Below are 16,828 nucleotides of genomic sequence, written 5' to 3'. Positions count from 1 at the left end.
AATGGTGTTTTCTGGTCACATCTGTTTGGATTCTGTGGTGGAAGCAATTGATGTACAGATCTAGTGTGGTATTGCGTCCATCAGGAGGGGTCCATGTGGAATCCCTTTTTGTGTAAGATTTTTTTGGTGGTAGTTGGTGGCCAATGTTCTGTTCATTAATGTATTGGGAGGGTGGTAGTTGTTCCCCAGTAGGTTGAGAGATATTGTGTTGTGAAGATGTTGTTTGTTCTACTTTGTCTTGTTCTTGTGTGTGTTGAAAGTACTCCTTCAGGCGTAAACGGCGGAAAAATGCTTCCAAATCCCCACAGAACTGGATTATGTGTGGGGATTTGGAAGGGCAGAATGATAGTCCACGTGAAAGGACTGATTCCTCAGCTGGGGTGAATGTTTGCTGTGAGAGATTGACAATATTGTTGATCTTGTTGTTTTGATTAGTAGCCTGTAGGTTGGAAAGGTTAGAGAGTTTTTTGTTTTTCTGTTTTTTCAGTAACTTCAGTTGAGAGTGGTAAATGGTTTGTTTTTCCTTGTGGAACTCTTGCCAAGCTGGGTGATTCCTAATAGAGTTGTCCAGTACAGAGAGTTCCTCTGAGAGCTTCTGTTTACAGTACAGAACGCGGATCAGATGGCCAAACCCTACGTCAAAGGATAAATGGACATAAATCTATATCAGGAATCACAAGACAGAGAAACCAGTAAGAGAAACTTCAATCTCCCAGGACATTCTATACAAGATCTCAAAGTAGCTGTCTTATTACAAAAGAATTTCAGAAATAGACTGGAAAGAGAAGTTGCTGAATTGCAACTTATTACCAAACTTAAAACCATGGAGAGACCTGGTCTGAATAGAGACAACTGGATTCTTATCTCATTATACATCATAAAGCTATTTTTAGCCATCTCACCCATTGCTTTTTCCTGTAAGACCAATTGCAGTCGTTAACAGTCGTCAACAGGTTTACCACACCTATCTGCCAATCACCCATTCCCACCACCCTTCTGAGTAATACCCCTCCCCACCCTCTCACTATATATAAGGATCTGGTGACTTCTGTTTCAGTGTATCTGAAGAAGTGTGCATGCACTTGAAAGCTCATACCAATAACTAACTTAGTTGGTCTCTAAGGTGCTACTGGAAGGATTTTTTAAAATTTTGTTTCGACAACAGCAGACCAACACGGCTACCTACCTGTAACTAGATCTTTTCAGCTGAGTTTCACCCCACTGCGTCCACCTTTCTACTTCATAAATTTCCTGTATAAACAACCAACACTTTCACACAGATACTTCTTATGCTTGTATTTGCATAATACTTTACAGTCCCCCTGTGCAAATCATAGTTTTGTTTATTTTGAACATTTGTAACAGGCAGTTAAATAAAATGTTAGTGGACAGGCAGTGCTGTTGCTTTGTTAATACCAGTAACAACTGGGTATCATTGAAGGGAGAAGAAAATATTAAAGTTCAAGTGTTGGTATGTACAAAATAGATAACGTGATCAGAAAGAATACAAAACTGCTCATCACAGCTTGCAGCAACTTCTCTTTTGTGTTTTTTCATATAGGTCCACTACATCTAAGTCAAGGGATGCACAGGAATTCTGAGGGAAAAGAATAACAGAATTTAATCCAGTGTGAACGAAGTTAGCATTACAAATACTTTCACGATATTAAGGAGTATATTAATTGAAACAGTTATGAATAACATTAATAATCATTAATAAATATGACTTTAAAAACAGCATTCCATAGTAGAGTGGCCATTCATAGAATCACAGAATCGTAGAGTTGGATGGGATCACAAGGGTCATGTGGGGCTCGAACTTACAGCCCTGGGATTAAAAGTCTCATGCTCTACTGGTTGTAAAAAACAAACAAACAAGGTTTCTGCCAGTTCAGGCAGGCCTGTGCTAGTCCATCCGTGTTCATGGCCAGTGGGCCTTGGGCTATTCTGACTTCCTGGTATACATGTGGTTGACCAGAGCTCAGCTACCTTCTCTAGCAGTGGATAAGCACATCTTTACAGCAACCCTGAAAGGCTGTGGCTCAGGATAGCCTGAAGACTGTTGTCCACATGCTGCAGTCCAGTGCTACCCTCAGGACTAAAAGCCTGTTGGATCAGCATGCTGTTCCCTATATGACTAGGCAGATGCCTTTGGGCAGAACTTGAAGACAATCTTGTTCTCCTGCTATTTGTTTCCCAGCAACTAATGCTGAGTGGCATGCTGTCTCTGAACATGAAGATTTCATATAGCAATTATGGCTAGCAGCCACTGATAGACTTATCATCCATGATTTTGCCTAATCCCCCTTTGAAGACTTCTAAGCTAGTGGCCATCACTGCATTGTGCAGTGAATTCATACACAAATTATATACTGTATGAAGTAGTGCTGTCTGTTCGGAATTGACTGCAATCTGGAATTCCTAGATTTCTCTCACCGTAGTGTTTCTTTTTAAAAATAGAAACAATAGCAAAATGCATTACACTAAGGTTAAGGAATTTAATTCACCAATAGCACTTCAATGTCAGAAGAACAAGACTCAGTCTCCCGACAATGCGAAAGTATGTGAGATGAGTCAGACAGCTCAGTATCTTTCCCAGATGCTGAAGTCAATTCAGGATTCTAGATGCTGTCAAAACACATATTATGTAAGAGAATGTGCATGACACAAATTTCTTAAATGTATACTTAGGAAGGGGGTGGACAGTATTCCTGAAAGTCATAGAAATGCATAGTTCAGCTACTCCGTTTTTCATTTATTTTCAATTTCACGTATAAAAACATACCCATTCCAGGTAGTTCAGCTATTCCTAACAACAGAAGCCACACTTTCAAATTAACACTGTTTTCCATGAGACACAAAGAACTGCCAGCTTTTGTGGACACTATGGCCTCCTTTGGGCATAATGCTAACTTATAGTATTGTCTTACATGAACAAACCTTGGGCTCATCAGCTCTCCATCCCCTCCTGACAAAAAAAATAGTAGCTTTCACTTCCAGTTTAAACTAATGGGTTTATTGCTACATCTGAGCTCAGACAAACTGTAGTTTAGGGAAACAAGTCAACTTCAAAATATGGTTTCTGATCCTGGCTTGTTTCCTTAAACTTTAGCTCCCATCAGCCCTGGCTTGCATGGCCAGTGATCAGGGATGATGGGAGCTGCAGTCCAACAACATATGGAGACCACAGACTCTGCATTCCTGCTATATGACAAACGTGGGATGAATGCTGACCACAATGGAATTCAGTTGTTTTTTTAGCTTGGAGAGAAGGTTTCGGAAGTCCATCTGAATGACTTCTGGCTTGCCTTGCTCTTTGGTGGTGTCCACTCGCCAAGGTCTCTCTACACTTAATGGGTTGGTGACAGGGTCTCTTCCATTTCTGAGCCTCATGACACTCCAGTAGCCCCTTTTCCCAGGATATAGGGCTTGGGGAGCAACAGATCCAGTGGGCCTCTTGCCAGCCCCTTCTTACAACCACCTAGGGTTACCTCCAGTGCACTTGTTATACATCTTCTCACTAGATGACTGGAATAGCAGGGGAAACCTCTTGGCAAAGCCCCCTATCCTTCACTGTTGGTAGGGGAAGTGGCTATAGAAGACCAAAGACTTGGTTGTCCCCTGATCCTCTGCTCTTTCTCCAGCAAGCCAGTCTTCCTCCCCAACGGTTGCCTCTGGACTATTTAAGCTCAAAAGCTCCAATAGCTCTTCATCAGTCCCAGGTGGTAGCAGATATGTTGCTGTTTTATATGGTAATTTATTTTTTAACGTGGAGTACCCTTTTTGAGGTGAGGAGACCAGAACCGTACATCGTATTCCAAATGTGGTCACACCATAGATTTGTATGGACAGAGGAACTGGTGTATCATGGTGGATAGGGTGGAAAGTAGATTTTAGGCAAACTATTGGAGAGATTGGATGGGTCTGAACTGGTCATTGTTTTTGGACTGGATGAGACTGTAGACTGAGCCAACATGATCAGAAACCGTAAAGTGAGGATCCTCAGGCAGAATGGGCTCTGTGTCTATCCCTTTAAGAAGGCCCCAGTCCGTCTCTACAGGAGCCAGAGCCCAGCCAACAACGTCTGGAGATTTCTGATCCCAAACTTATAGGTCAGTAGGTACATAGTCAGTAGATCCAAATGTTTAAACTTTCCCTTTCTATCACATGTATTTTCTTTCTTCAAAACATTGTTTGTTAAGGTAAAGACAACAATTTGTAGGCTAAATATATTCACAGAGCAGGAATGCATTTGTATTTCTGGGCCATCTAATTTACAAGATTCAGTCTAAGAAAAAGAAGTTGTTGCAGTGAGCTTACCTTGTTCAATATTTCTTTAGCTAGCACTAAAAAGGCATCTTCAATGTTAATATTGTCCTTAGCACTGGTCTCAAAAAAGGGTATTCCATATTCCCAAGCAAGCTGGGGGGGGGGGGAAAGGAACATGAGTCTGAATTCAAACACTACTAATGCCTAGAAAGTGCAATTCATAGCAAACTCAATTTGAAAAGGGGCTTGCACAATCCCAATTACAAACTCTGTCACAGAATGAAATCAACAGACCTCATTTCACAGTTTATTTAGGGTTGGGAATGAATATAGAGGAAGCCCCCCATTAACTGTGTTCAATATGTGCATGACTATGCACATGCGCATTGCGCCGAACTCAGAGGTGAATAAAAAATGTCACAAAAAGGGATATGGTGGGGGGGTTTGCAGTTGTATCTCAAATATATGCATGGTGCCTCGGAACATAAGCCCACCTAAACGGGGGTTTGCTTTTATATCCATAGACATCATCTATTCTCTCTCCCCTCTGCTCCCCCCCATTATTATTGGATAATAATAACCTACAGCAAGTCTCCTTAACAGCAAGATTTAACCTACAGTAAGTCTCCTTATTTAGCTGGGTTCAAACCAATATGACCCACACATTGTCATTCTCAAAGATTGCACAGACAGCAGACACTCTCGGCTCTGGGATGCTGTCAGAGTCTTCATGCTACCTTCACAAAGCTTGGTACGTGTGGAAAATCTGTTAGGTGTACAGGTGGAGAAAGTAAATAAATAAATGGAGAGTGGGAAACAGTGGGTTCCCCCACTCCCCATTTATTTATTCCCCTCAACACAACATAAATGGGTCTTAAGCACGAGTGTCTACATTGTTATGCTTTCAGTCTTATTTTAAATGTATTTGTTGTTTTGGGGTTTTCAACTGTTTTAATGTGTGAATTGCCTTGAGACAGTCATTTAGAAGGCAATTAATAAATCTACGACGCTGACCATGACAACAACAACAACAACAACATATTTCTACTATACAACAATAATTTCATTCTAATCTTAGGTTATACTGGTTTCAGTTGTAAAATATCACCAATGTATGGACTCTACAAAGCTTTAAAAACATTTTTGCAGTGACATTTCTCAGACATGCTTTTCAAACATGTTTGGCCTTCTGATCCCCATGGAGATCTTACAAAGGAGAAAAGAAAGGTCAAATAAATTGAGAAAGAAAAGAGCATGCATGCCTTTTTGAATAGCAAATCTAATAATTTCTCCTGAAATGAGTGTAGCTCCCTAGAAAATGTCTTTCTTCTAGGCTAGTGGGGGAGGGAGGGAGGCATACAATTTATAGCTATTTTGAGCACCTGTAATTACTGGTTTCTATAGCTGATTACAGGAACAAATGAAAAGGATTGAATTATTCGTGCCAATAGAAGCAAGCTATGGGGAAATAAATAATTTAATGAATCACATTAGGAAGATTTTTAGAATCCCATCCAAAACAAAGGCCTGGGTCCTAACTGCCAAAATTTTGGGATGGTTAGCATGAAAATCTGAGGTGAAAAATGTGTGTTCTTGGGGTAAAAAAGAGGCTTATAAAGATGTGTCATCCTGGTTAATTAAAATTAATAAGAATTGCAAATGGGTTTTTTTGTCAGTTAACTGGCAAATAAATGGAATCTGAAGAGTGAGGGAAGCTTGTTTTGTGTGGAGCTGGCTCTCCAAAAGCAATGAAGCAGCTACTCCCCTGCCCTTCTGCTGGGAAAGGTGAGAGGAAAAAATGGGGAGGTGCTGCTTTAAGCTGCTCAAGGCACTTTGTGGTAGCTCCAAATAAACCAGCTTCCTTGCCCACCCCCCTTCTTTGTGCTAGAACCTAGGATACCTTGAGTTGGCGGCTCTTGATGGGACATGGTCAAGGAGCATGTGTGTTGTGGGGGGGGAGAGAGGTGTGTGTGTGTGTTCACGCGCCCATGTGTGCGGTGATCTTCAGAGAGTGAAGGTTGCAGGGTGTGATTCTGGACCCACCCAACAACAAACATTACTCTTGAGGAAATGCAGCTCTTTGTGGAAAGAAGGTCCCCCATTGCTCAGTTAGAGGCATTTCTTCCCAAACCAAGGAAAGGGGGCAGGAAGTGCCTGTTAAAATGGTGCTCTCAATCTAGAAACAGTGGTCATATGGTAAGAAAGCCCCCCTGGGGTCCTTTGGGAAGAAGGACAGGCTATAACATGAATTAATAATAGTAATAAGTAGCAGCAGCAGTAGTAGTTGAAAGAAACTTTTAAATAATTGCTGCCTGAATAAGCATGGGCACTCTTTAAGTCAATTAAACATTTTAAAACTGAGTACGGTAATCTAATTGAAAACACAGCAAAGCACTAATATGAAGACCATTATTTGTTAATCTCAGTAAATGTGTGAAAGCACATGGGGTTGTACCCAACAAAGTGGTCCCATTTGTGCAAGGACTTCCACTGTGCAATGCAACGTATAATTCTTTTCCTCCTGCCGTGCTCCACCAACCTGTTCTGGGGGTTCCCTTATCCATCCAGAGCAGACTTTTTTGTGGTGGTGATGGGGGGTGGGGCAAGCTCAGGAAGCGGAGAGTAGGAGAGATTCCATTGTGCAAGCAGAAGTCCTTGCATAAATGGGTTGACTCCACTGAATACAAGCCCAGATCCTTTTCTGAGGCTATTCTCTGAGGGTCACCTGTATTTGAAGAAGAGAGAAGGATGATGACATCCAACACACTTTGGTGTAGCACTCCATCATTAGAACACTCTCCCCCAGAGAGTCTCACCTGTTGGTGCCATCCCCTTCCAGTGCCAAGGAAATAAATTGTATTTATTTAGATGTTTGGCTTAATACCTTTTAAAATACAGAATAAAACCAGAGCTAAGAAAGTATGAAACTCTTATTTTAATGTTCTGCTCCTTTTAATGTTGTTCTATGCGGTATCTAGGTTTTTTCCTTTTTCCCTTTTTACTGTCAGCTACTCTTCAGACATTCAGACATTCAGTAGGGACGCAGGTGGTGCTGTGGGTTAAACCACAGAGCCTAGGACTTGCCGATCAGAAGGTCGGTGGTTCGAATCCCCATGACAGGGTGAGCTCCCGTTGCTTGGTCCCTGCTCCTGCCAACCTAGCAGTTTGAAAGCACATCAAAGTGCAAGTAGATAAATAGGTACTGCTCCGGCGGGAAGGTAAACAGCGTTTCTGTGTGCTGCTCTGGTTTTGCCAGAAGCGGCTTAGTCATGCTGGCGACATGACCCGGAAGCTGTATGTCGGCTCCCTCAGCCAATAAAGCAAGATGAGCGCTGCAACCTCAGAGTCGGTCACGACTCGACCTAATGGTCAGGGGTCACTTAACCTTTACTCTTCAGAAGCATTTGGAGCCCAATGGTCCAATTAAAAAAACAGCTATATGAAAAAAGGGGGGTGGGATCTTACAAATAGTAATAAAAATGGTAAGGTTTCTGTAAAGGCAAACAGGATTTCAAAGCTTCCCCATATAAAGTGCCACATAAAGGTTTATAAAGATGTAACTATTATATTCAAACAAACAACAATACAAACAGAAAACAGGCAGGACATAAATTGAAATGGATAACTACATAAAGGCATGAGTTTTAAAGCCGGAAAATGTTGCCTAGCTGTTTCTGACTGAAAAATAGCACATTTGTCTAGCCTTTAATATTTCTACCACCCACACAACATATGTCAGAACATCTCATAATTTTAATTAAGGGAATGTGTAACGCTCTCTTAGAACCTGTACTTAGAGCTTATATGATGATTTTTCAAAAGAAATGTGTTTCAATCTTGGTTTAGATCACATTCAACACTGTTCCAAACAGAGAAGTCATAGACAAAAGTCAGGGATCTCCAACTGGGTGCCCTACTATGGCACGCGCAAAAAGTCTTAGTAAATATTCCCTCCAAAAATCACAATACACGAGAGACTTTGCATTCCTGCTCGCACTGGCTCAGCCTCTCCTACACTGAACATGTCCACATTCCACTGAACACGGTGGGGATATTCACCAATACTTTTTGCAGGTGCCATGTGGGCAGGCACGGTGGAAAGGGAGGGAGCTACAGGTGGGTAGGTAGGGTGGAGATAGAAAGCTTTTCCTCTCTGTGAGCTTTCTTAACAAATCTTAGGATAACTTATCTTGGGATCTGAGCGAATGTTTTTTTTTGTAATTAGATCAACCGATTAGTAGGGGAAATTTGATTCAAAGCAAACAATTAAAATTTATCTATTTGCTTAGTGATTTCAATAATGACTTAATCACTCTGCTCAGGACAAGACTAAAGTTCATTTGTGCACCCCCAAAGACCAATGATGTATTTTTTTCATATATTCTATCTTTAGAGTCCTCTAGACGTTTTCAACTTTTTTGAGTCCACGGCTCCCTTGACCAACTACATCCTTTCTGCGGCACCCCTGTGGGGCTCAGGAGCCCAGTTATGTCGCCCTTTGCCTGCAGAGGGGGCGGCCTCTCACTCTTTTTTGAACACCCTCCCTTGTGTAGTGTTTCCTCAGCCTTCTCTCCTCTCCCCTCTCCTTGGGAGTCTTCTAGGCACCTGCTGCTGCCATCCCTGGTCTCTGAGCTGCCCCACCCCAAAGAGAGGTGCCTCTCAGAGGCACCATTTGCCTGGGGAGCTTGTAGCTAGGGCTGCTGCAATAAACAGCTGTGCAAGCCTTTGGGAAGCAGAGACACAAGAGGGCATCAGAGGAGGGAGGGAAGGAAAGAGGGACAGAGGCCATTTTTGCCCACGGCACACCCTGACTATCATTCAAGGCACCCCAGGGTGCCACGGCACAATGGTTGAAAACCACTGCCTTACATCTTGGTTAAAATGGTGCTTAGGATTACAGTCAGGCCTTCTGAATGGTCTGGAGACACCTGATGCTATAGGGCTAAGCTGCCCCAAAGAGAAGTGTCTCCTCACACTGCCCCACAGGGGCCTGGGAAGAAGATGCCCTCAGCCTTAGTGGCCCAATGGAGACTGGCCAAAGGTGAACATGAGGCCAGCACCTTAATCACCTTGGGTGGCAGCAATGGCAGCAGCGGGCACTGCCAGGCTTGCATGGCAGAAAGGCTCCTCTTCAGCACCAGGCACTCGGCTCCCAGGCAGGCCTTGCACACAGTAGGCACAGCAAGGCCAGCGCAGCTCCTGCCTGCCTGCCCAGCCTCCCCACTTGTCTGTCCATTTCCAACAGCGAGGGCTGGTGGACTGGCTGTCTGGGCTCCCTCGCCTGCTTGCTTGCTTACTCCTAGGCTGCCTCAGCTCCTGGCAACCAGTACCCCATGGCCAGCCCCAAAGGCACTGCCTTTGGGAGGCAGAGACACAAGAGAGCATCAGAGGAGGGAGGGAAGGAAAGAGGTAGAGAGGCCAGTGCTGCCATGGCACACTGGTTGAAAACCCCTGCTCTAAGGATAATAGTGAGCTTGCTCAATGTTTACAGTAAAAATGACAAAATACTACTAATTTATTATTATTAATAATAATAATTTTTATTTATACCCCACCCTCCCCAGCCAAGGCCGGGCTCAGAGCAGCTTACAAGCAATAATAAAAACAAGTTAAATGATTAGCAGAGCAAATACTACATGTGACTACATTGGCTGTTCTGCTCCCTGGGAAAATTTCACCAAATGGAGAGAAATCAGAATTATTTCCTATATTGTGACAAAGGAATGGAAGAGCAATTCAAACAAAATCTAGAAAGGAATGAGAAACGGTAATGGATTGTTCTATTAACACAAAGTTACTCTGTTAACCATACAATTGAAAAAGGCATTGAACTATTTAGAAGCCAGAAAATGTGATACGCCAACACTGCCCCCTGGTTGAATATTCATCATGATAGCTTTTAGTTGACTAACCACAAATGGTTCCAAAAAAGCATGCAGTTTGCTCACCTTCTGTAGGAGGCCTGTATTTACTTGTATAGATCAAGTAAAAATTGCAATATTTGCGTATTCCAGATGCAAGAGACTGATGCAAAATATGCAAATAATGCATTCTTCTTAAAAGGGAACTCTTATATTGAGATACCTCTTGAAAAATCTGCCCTTCATACAGATATTGTATTTTATATGTTTATATCAGGGGTAGTCAACCTTTTTATACCTACCGCCCACTAATGCATCTTTCTTGATGGTAAAATTTCCTTACTGCCCACCAGTGCTTGATGGAAGGAGGATTCAGCTTGTGCTGTAGAATCCCCTACCACCCACTTAGAATCCTGAATCGCCCACTAGTTGGTAGTAGGGACCAGATTTACAATCCCTGATTTATATTATATATTTTGTTTAAAAAAGAAGAAGAGGTGAAACAATGTGATAAATGCCTTACCTTTTTCCCTCTGTTTTCTGGAATGACACGTTCGGTCTCCTTATCACACTTATTACCCAGCAGTATTACCTCCACGTTTTCATCTGTTTTCTATAAACAAATGAAGTGAAATGAGTATCACTAAAGTGGACTCCAAAACATGCTGTCCAGCTCTTCCCCCACCTAATAATCATTTCCTCAATAAATATAAAAAATGGAGTCTGAGGCAAGTTGCACCATTATCTACAGCTTTAAGGAACTAAGAAGGGACGGAACATGTTGTATCTGGAGCCTCATCCTGATGGAGGGTTCTAGCTTAATCACTATGCAAGGTTAAAGTCCTAGGCCTAGATCAATCCCATGACTTATGGCATTGCACCAGCGACACAACCTTTACACCAATCTTGCATATTCTTGGGGAGCCAGAGAGAAAGGTGCCAAGGCAGAAGTTCATCAGTTACAATCCATAGCCACAAATTAAAAATGGATGATGTGTGCATGAGGCTTAAAACCTGGGGCGGGGGGGGGGGGGCTGCAAATATCTAGTTACCAGCTAAATGGAACTGATGGAACTGAAATATTCTACTCTGGGAAAGCAAAATATTTCCAACATGCATTGTTCAGTACAGGTGGGTAAAACAAAAGCCACAGTAATTAAGCATAATAGCAACAACCTAGACAGCATCTTAAAAAGCAGAGACATCACCTTGTCTGTACAGTGGTACCTTGCAAGACGAATGCCTTGCAAGACGAAAGAGTTTTCCGTTTTTTGAGTCGTTCCGCAAGACGAATTTCCCTATGGGCTTGCTTCGCAAGACAAAACGTCTTGCGAGTTCTTGCGAGTTTGTTTCCTTTTTCTTAAAGCCGCTAAGCCGTTAATAGCCGCTAAGCAGTTAATAGCTGCTAATAGCTGCTAAGCCGCTAATAGCCGTGCTTCGCAAGACGAAAAAAACGCAAGAGGAAGAGACTCGCGGAACGGATTAATTTCGTCTTGCGAGGCACCACTGTATAGTTAAAGCTATGATTTTCCCAGTAGTGATGTATGGTAGTGAGAGTTGGACCATAAAGAAGGCTGATAGCCGAGAAGACTCTTGAGAGTCCCACGGAATGCAAGAAGATCAAACTTATCCATTCTGAAGGAAATCAGCCCTGAGTGCTCACTGTAAGGACAGATCCTGAAGCTGAGGCTCCAATACTTTGGCCACCTCATAAGAAGAGAAGACTCCATGGAAAAGACCCTGATGTTGGGAAAGTTTGAGGGCACAAGAAGAAGGGAACGACAGAGGATGAGATGGTTGGACAGTGTTCTTGAAGCTACCAGAATGAGTTTGAGCAAACTGTGGGAGTCAGTGGAAGACAGGAGTGCCTGGCGTGCTTTGGTCCATGGGGTCACGAAGAGTCGGACACGACTAAATGACTAAACAACAACAGCAACAACACAAACATCCCTGTTCAATACATAAGACAGACAAGATCAGCACCCTAAAAAAGCAACCCATTAGCAGAGCTTCTTATACCACATACATTCAACAGCAGGATATACCTCTCCAAACAAACGAGATTGTATGCCACTAAGGTTAACTCAGAGTAGACCCACTGAAAGTAATGAACCTAAGTCAGTCACCTATATTAATTTTAATAAGTCTACCCTGAGAAGGATGGCTGATGTATACAACTCATTCTTCTCCCGGGGGTCGAGGGGCGTTCTCAAGCCCAGCTACCTCATTTGACCTATTCCTATGGAGAGCTTATAGCTCAGTGATAGTATAGTACTTGCTTTGTTGTCAGAAGTTCCTAGGTTCAATCCCTGCCACCTCCATCTAGAAGGATCATGTACCAGAGACACCACCAGTCAGAGCAGATGATTCTGGACTAGATGAACAAATAATCTCACTGCCACAAGGCACTGTTCTATATTATTCAGGCCTTCTTGCCCCTTCTATATTTCTTTGAGCTAAGGAAACTACTTACTTCTTAGTGAATACCAATACAATGATATCAGAGGCAAAAGCTGAAAGATAGATAGATGATGATAGATGATGATGATAGATAGATAGATAGATAGATCCTCCACAACCAAGTTTACTACATGCTGAGTTCTTGGTTCAACAAGTACTCATACAAGCTCCCATAGGGCTTCCCAAATCACAAGATCTACTCTGAATCACCTGCCCACCCAGTTTAGAATATTTTCCTTGAAAGAGGGTGGTATATCATAGCACATGCTTACTTGCTTTTGCCCAGGGTGTACCCCTAAAGGCCTTGGCAAATCAATGCACATAGAAATCAATGTTAGAAGAGAAGCCACTACTCCTATCCAGCAATAAGCAAGGCCACAATCCTATGTACATCTGCTATGAAGTAAGTCCCATGCACAGGACTGGGCACAAATCTTTACGTTTTTGCTTCAAGAAAGTCCCTAGCTCCTACTGGTGGAAACTATCCTATCTCTAGTAAAGTGTTCACAATGTTATTGTTATTTTTGACTTTCAATTAGGTGTTTCCTTGAGTTAGATTTACTTCTACTGCTTTCTGACAGCTCACAGATCCTAGGTCAAGACATATATGAACCACAGCAATAATTTCCTCAAGAACAGAAGGTAAAATAATCCCTGCGACTGAAGCATACAATGTGGGCATATAATGGATAGCTCTCTTACTTCAAGGCAATTGATGGCATCTATGAATATCTAAATTAGAAGAAACATGTTCTGAAACAGATCCTGGCATTTACAAATGTATGTGTATTGTAAAGTTAGTGATACTTAATGGGCTGGATACAGAGAACCGTGAATGATGTTATGTTCAAGGAACAGGGCTTTCCCACTCCGTCCTCTGAACTGCAGTTGCCAGAGCCTTCCAAAAAGTCAGTCCTGACAGTGTGGGATATGCCACAGTGGGCTGCTAACAGAGTGAGGAAACGACATATACACACCTCTTGGGCAAGCCAACGTTTCTGCTTGTGCAAATCGCCTCTGGAGCCAACCAATTAAATGGCTTATTGGAACCGGTGGTCTTCAGTTGCAAGAGGACAAATATCCAGATATTTAACACGGACATCAAAACTTGTTCTAATTCTTGACAGGGAAATGGGAGAATTCACTGAATTGAGTGTGTCAAGTTGAAGTGACTTGTTTGGCTTCAGTGAAGCTACAAAAGTCACTTTGCACAAAACATCAGCCTTGTGTTTATGAATTGTAGGGGGAGAACAAAGCCCCACCCCACTGTGTTGATGTAAACATCTGAAAAGGCATGAAGGAACGTGGTTTTTATTCATGAAATGTCAGTAGAGTTATGCCGACTCGCAACTATGTTGCTTCATTTCAGCAGTACAGCAGCAGGCAAAATTATTAAGGTTACTGTTTCATCTTTTTAATCCACTCAACTAATCTCATTTCATAACTGCAGCTGATGTTCAGGATAATGTAGTCTTTCAAATGAAGTAAGCTCATTGCAAGGGTGCAAAGCACAAGCTGAAAATAATGAATCAATCTGACCTGGATTAATAGAAGAAAATGATGGTTGTTTCAATAGGTACTGGAGCTTTACTCATTAAGATCATTGATTCTTCTATATAAAATCATATTCTAAGTTCCTAAAACTGCATATAATATATAGAGTAGTTTACCTTTTTATTATTTAATGAGAGAAGTAGCATGCTGCCTAGTAACATTTGATTTAAGTGTTCTACATTTGAAGAGACAGAAAAAAGTAGTACTTAAACAAAATGAACTGTATGTCCTTTTTCCTGCATTGTGAAAGTTATGTATCTTATTGCCTGAGTTGTTCTTCCAAATTCATTTTTTTAAATCACAAAAAGGCAAAGAAAGGCAACAATAAACAAATCATTCCCACCCCCCCAAAAAATGCAATTATACATGTTGCTTCAACCGAAATCTTAAAATAGTGAGTAGCTTCTCTTACAGAGTTTTGCAAAATTCAAACTATTAACATTAGTGTTAAGTACTAAGCTTGGAGCCTAGATCAATAGGCAGGTAGGATCCTAGAATGCAACAACTGATTGGCTTGCAGGAGAAGACCAATCAGGCTCCAGGAGGGAAGCAAAATCAGCCAATTAGATGGGACTCATTGTGTAAATAATGTATATAAAGGCCTGAGGTTTTGGGGAAAATTCAGTCACTGTTTTACAAGCTGCAATAAAGAGCTTGAAATCACTGCAGGACTCCGAGCATATTTCAATTTGTTTAAGAAATCTAGGACCAGTTACTTACATTAGCTTCCTATGGTCATCCCTTATACCAAGGACAAGAAGATCCTTCAATAAGGGAAAAATCGAGACTGATTTTACAGCTCTGAAGATTAACAACAGTCGACTCATCATCTGGCTTCTATATGATCTTTGGCCACAAGGAGGAGCAGTTTAATAACATGAACACCAGTATACAAAAGTACTAGATTATGCATAGAGGTTCATTGCAAGGGACATCTTGTACTTGATCAGCCCAAAAGCTGGTATTAAGGGCCCAACAAGCTGTGATGTTAACATGCAGGTTGCAAAAATAAAAATAATGCAAAGAGCACTGGCTGGACATAAGGTGAATCAGGCACTGCAGGAAGGGTGCAAGAAATCCCTGCTTCTGAAAGTGCTATTTGCATTGAGAGGAAATCCCACAAGGGTGTCAATGCAAACAGCATCAAGAAGAATTCCCCCCCCTCGAGTTAAATTCATTCTCCCTGTCTGTTATACTCCTGCTAATTATAAGCCCTCCCCCATCTGATGGTACTTGCATTTTTAAAAATATGTATGTTAAATGCAAAAAGCACTTTAAAGCATCACTTGTAGGGTGGCCTTTGCAGTAAGGCTGCATGTTAAATATTTAGCTCAGTATTCAGATTTGTGGGGTACTGAAAAGTGTGAGCAAATTCACCCAATCTTTACACACAGAGGACCTGCCTCTGCCCTGAAAGCTGCAGCTCCCAGGCAGGGGTGGGGGTAGGACTCCTCGGGAACAAGGAAGGCTGGTTGCGGGGAACGCTTTCTCCTCTCCCCAGTTTCTGCCCCACAAACTTATGAGAATACCTTTGTGTGTCATAAAATGGCACCTCCTTCATCTTTATAAATTAATATTTGACTTCAAAGCCACTTTATACCATGAGCATGCTGAACGATGTTCTAAAACTGATTACAAGTTTGCAAAATACAAGTTTGCTTTACAAATTTCTCATATGAGGGTGCAAGATTGATATAGCCCTTTCTCTCTCACAGGTGCTCATATTTTTTAATTGAGCACCTGTGAGAGAGAAAGGACTATATCAGTGTTTCCCAACCTTTTTTGGGCAAAGGCACACTTGTTTCATGAAAAAAATATCGAGGCACACCACCATTACAGCCCCGTGACGTCAGCGCGCAGCGTCACGCCGGGAGGGACGCACGAAAGTGTAAGTTTCAATTTTTTCCCCTCCCCCTTGCCTTCCTTCTGTGCCAACCGCCAAAAAGCCAAGAAAAAAGCCAAGACTTTAGGGCAGCAGGTCGACACGGAAGAAGCTCCTACCTAAGGACAGGTGCGATGGCCGTGTCCTCTTCTGCCACACTTGGCAGCCCTGCCTCACGGTCGTGACTCCCACCCTGATTTCTCCCCGCAGTCTGTCCCCCGACCTCTTCTGAAGGCTGGGGGGGGGACAAGGGCTTTTCTTCCGACCCCCAGCATTTTAAAAAACCCCAGCATTTTAAAAAACTTCTCCGCTGTCCGGGGCAATCTTAAAATGCTGGCGGGCGGCATTTTAAAATCGCCCGGGACAGCGGAGGACTTCTCCGCTGTCCGGGGCGATTTAAAAGCCCCTGGGAAGGCAGGCAGGGGGGACAAAGATTTTCGCCCCCCGCCCGCCTTCAGAAGAGGTCCTGGACCTCTTCTGAAGGCGGGCGGGGGCGAAAGCCTTTGCTCCCCCCTGCCTGCCTTCCCGGGAGAGCGGAGAAACGCAGCGCGTCCTTGCCGCTGCCCCCCGACTTGGCTGGAAGGCTGGCGGGGGGAGAAGCCTGCTCCTTCCCGTCGCCAGCCCCGCAAACTCGGGGGACAGCGGGAGAGGCGCAGCGCGCCATCCCGCTGTCCCCCGACTTGGCTGGAAGGCTGGCGGGGGGAGAAGCCTGCTCCTTCCCGTCGCCAGCCCCGCAAACTCGGGGGACAGCGGGAGAGGCGCAGCGCGCCATCCCGCTGTCCCCCGACTTGGCTGGAAGGCT

General features: G+C 43.0%; 1 protein-coding gene across 1 annotated transcript in view; it reads right to left on the bottom strand.

Annotated features, from left to right (window-relative positions):
* Positions 1 to 651: 651 nt before the first annotated feature.
* Positions 652 to 16,828, bottom strand: part of LOC309373946 (ras-related protein Rab-10-like) — a 38,178-nt gene continuing 22,001 nt past the window's right edge. The window contains exons 4-6 of the mRNA XM_081918577.1: positions 10,654 to 10,743; positions 4,321 to 4,422; positions 652 to 1,597 (exon numbers count right to left, since the gene is read on the bottom strand). Coding sequence (XP_081774703.1) covers positions 1,520 to 1,597; positions 4,321 to 4,422; positions 10,654 to 10,743 — 270 coding nt within the window. The 3' untranslated portion in view covers positions 652 to 1,519. The remainder of the gene's footprint in view (positions 1,598 to 4,320; positions 4,423 to 10,653; positions 10,744 to 16,828) is intronic.

Source organism: Podarcis melisellensis (genome assembly GCF_964234715.1).
Source record: "Podarcis melisellensis genome assembly, chromosome: 7".
Classification (NCBI taxonomy): Eukaryota; Metazoa; Chordata; class Lepidosauria; order Squamata; family Lacertidae; genus Podarcis; species Podarcis melisellensis.
The sequence above is the reverse complement of the archived record's forward strand: the minus strand, read 5'-3'. Positions and strand labels throughout refer to the sequence as shown.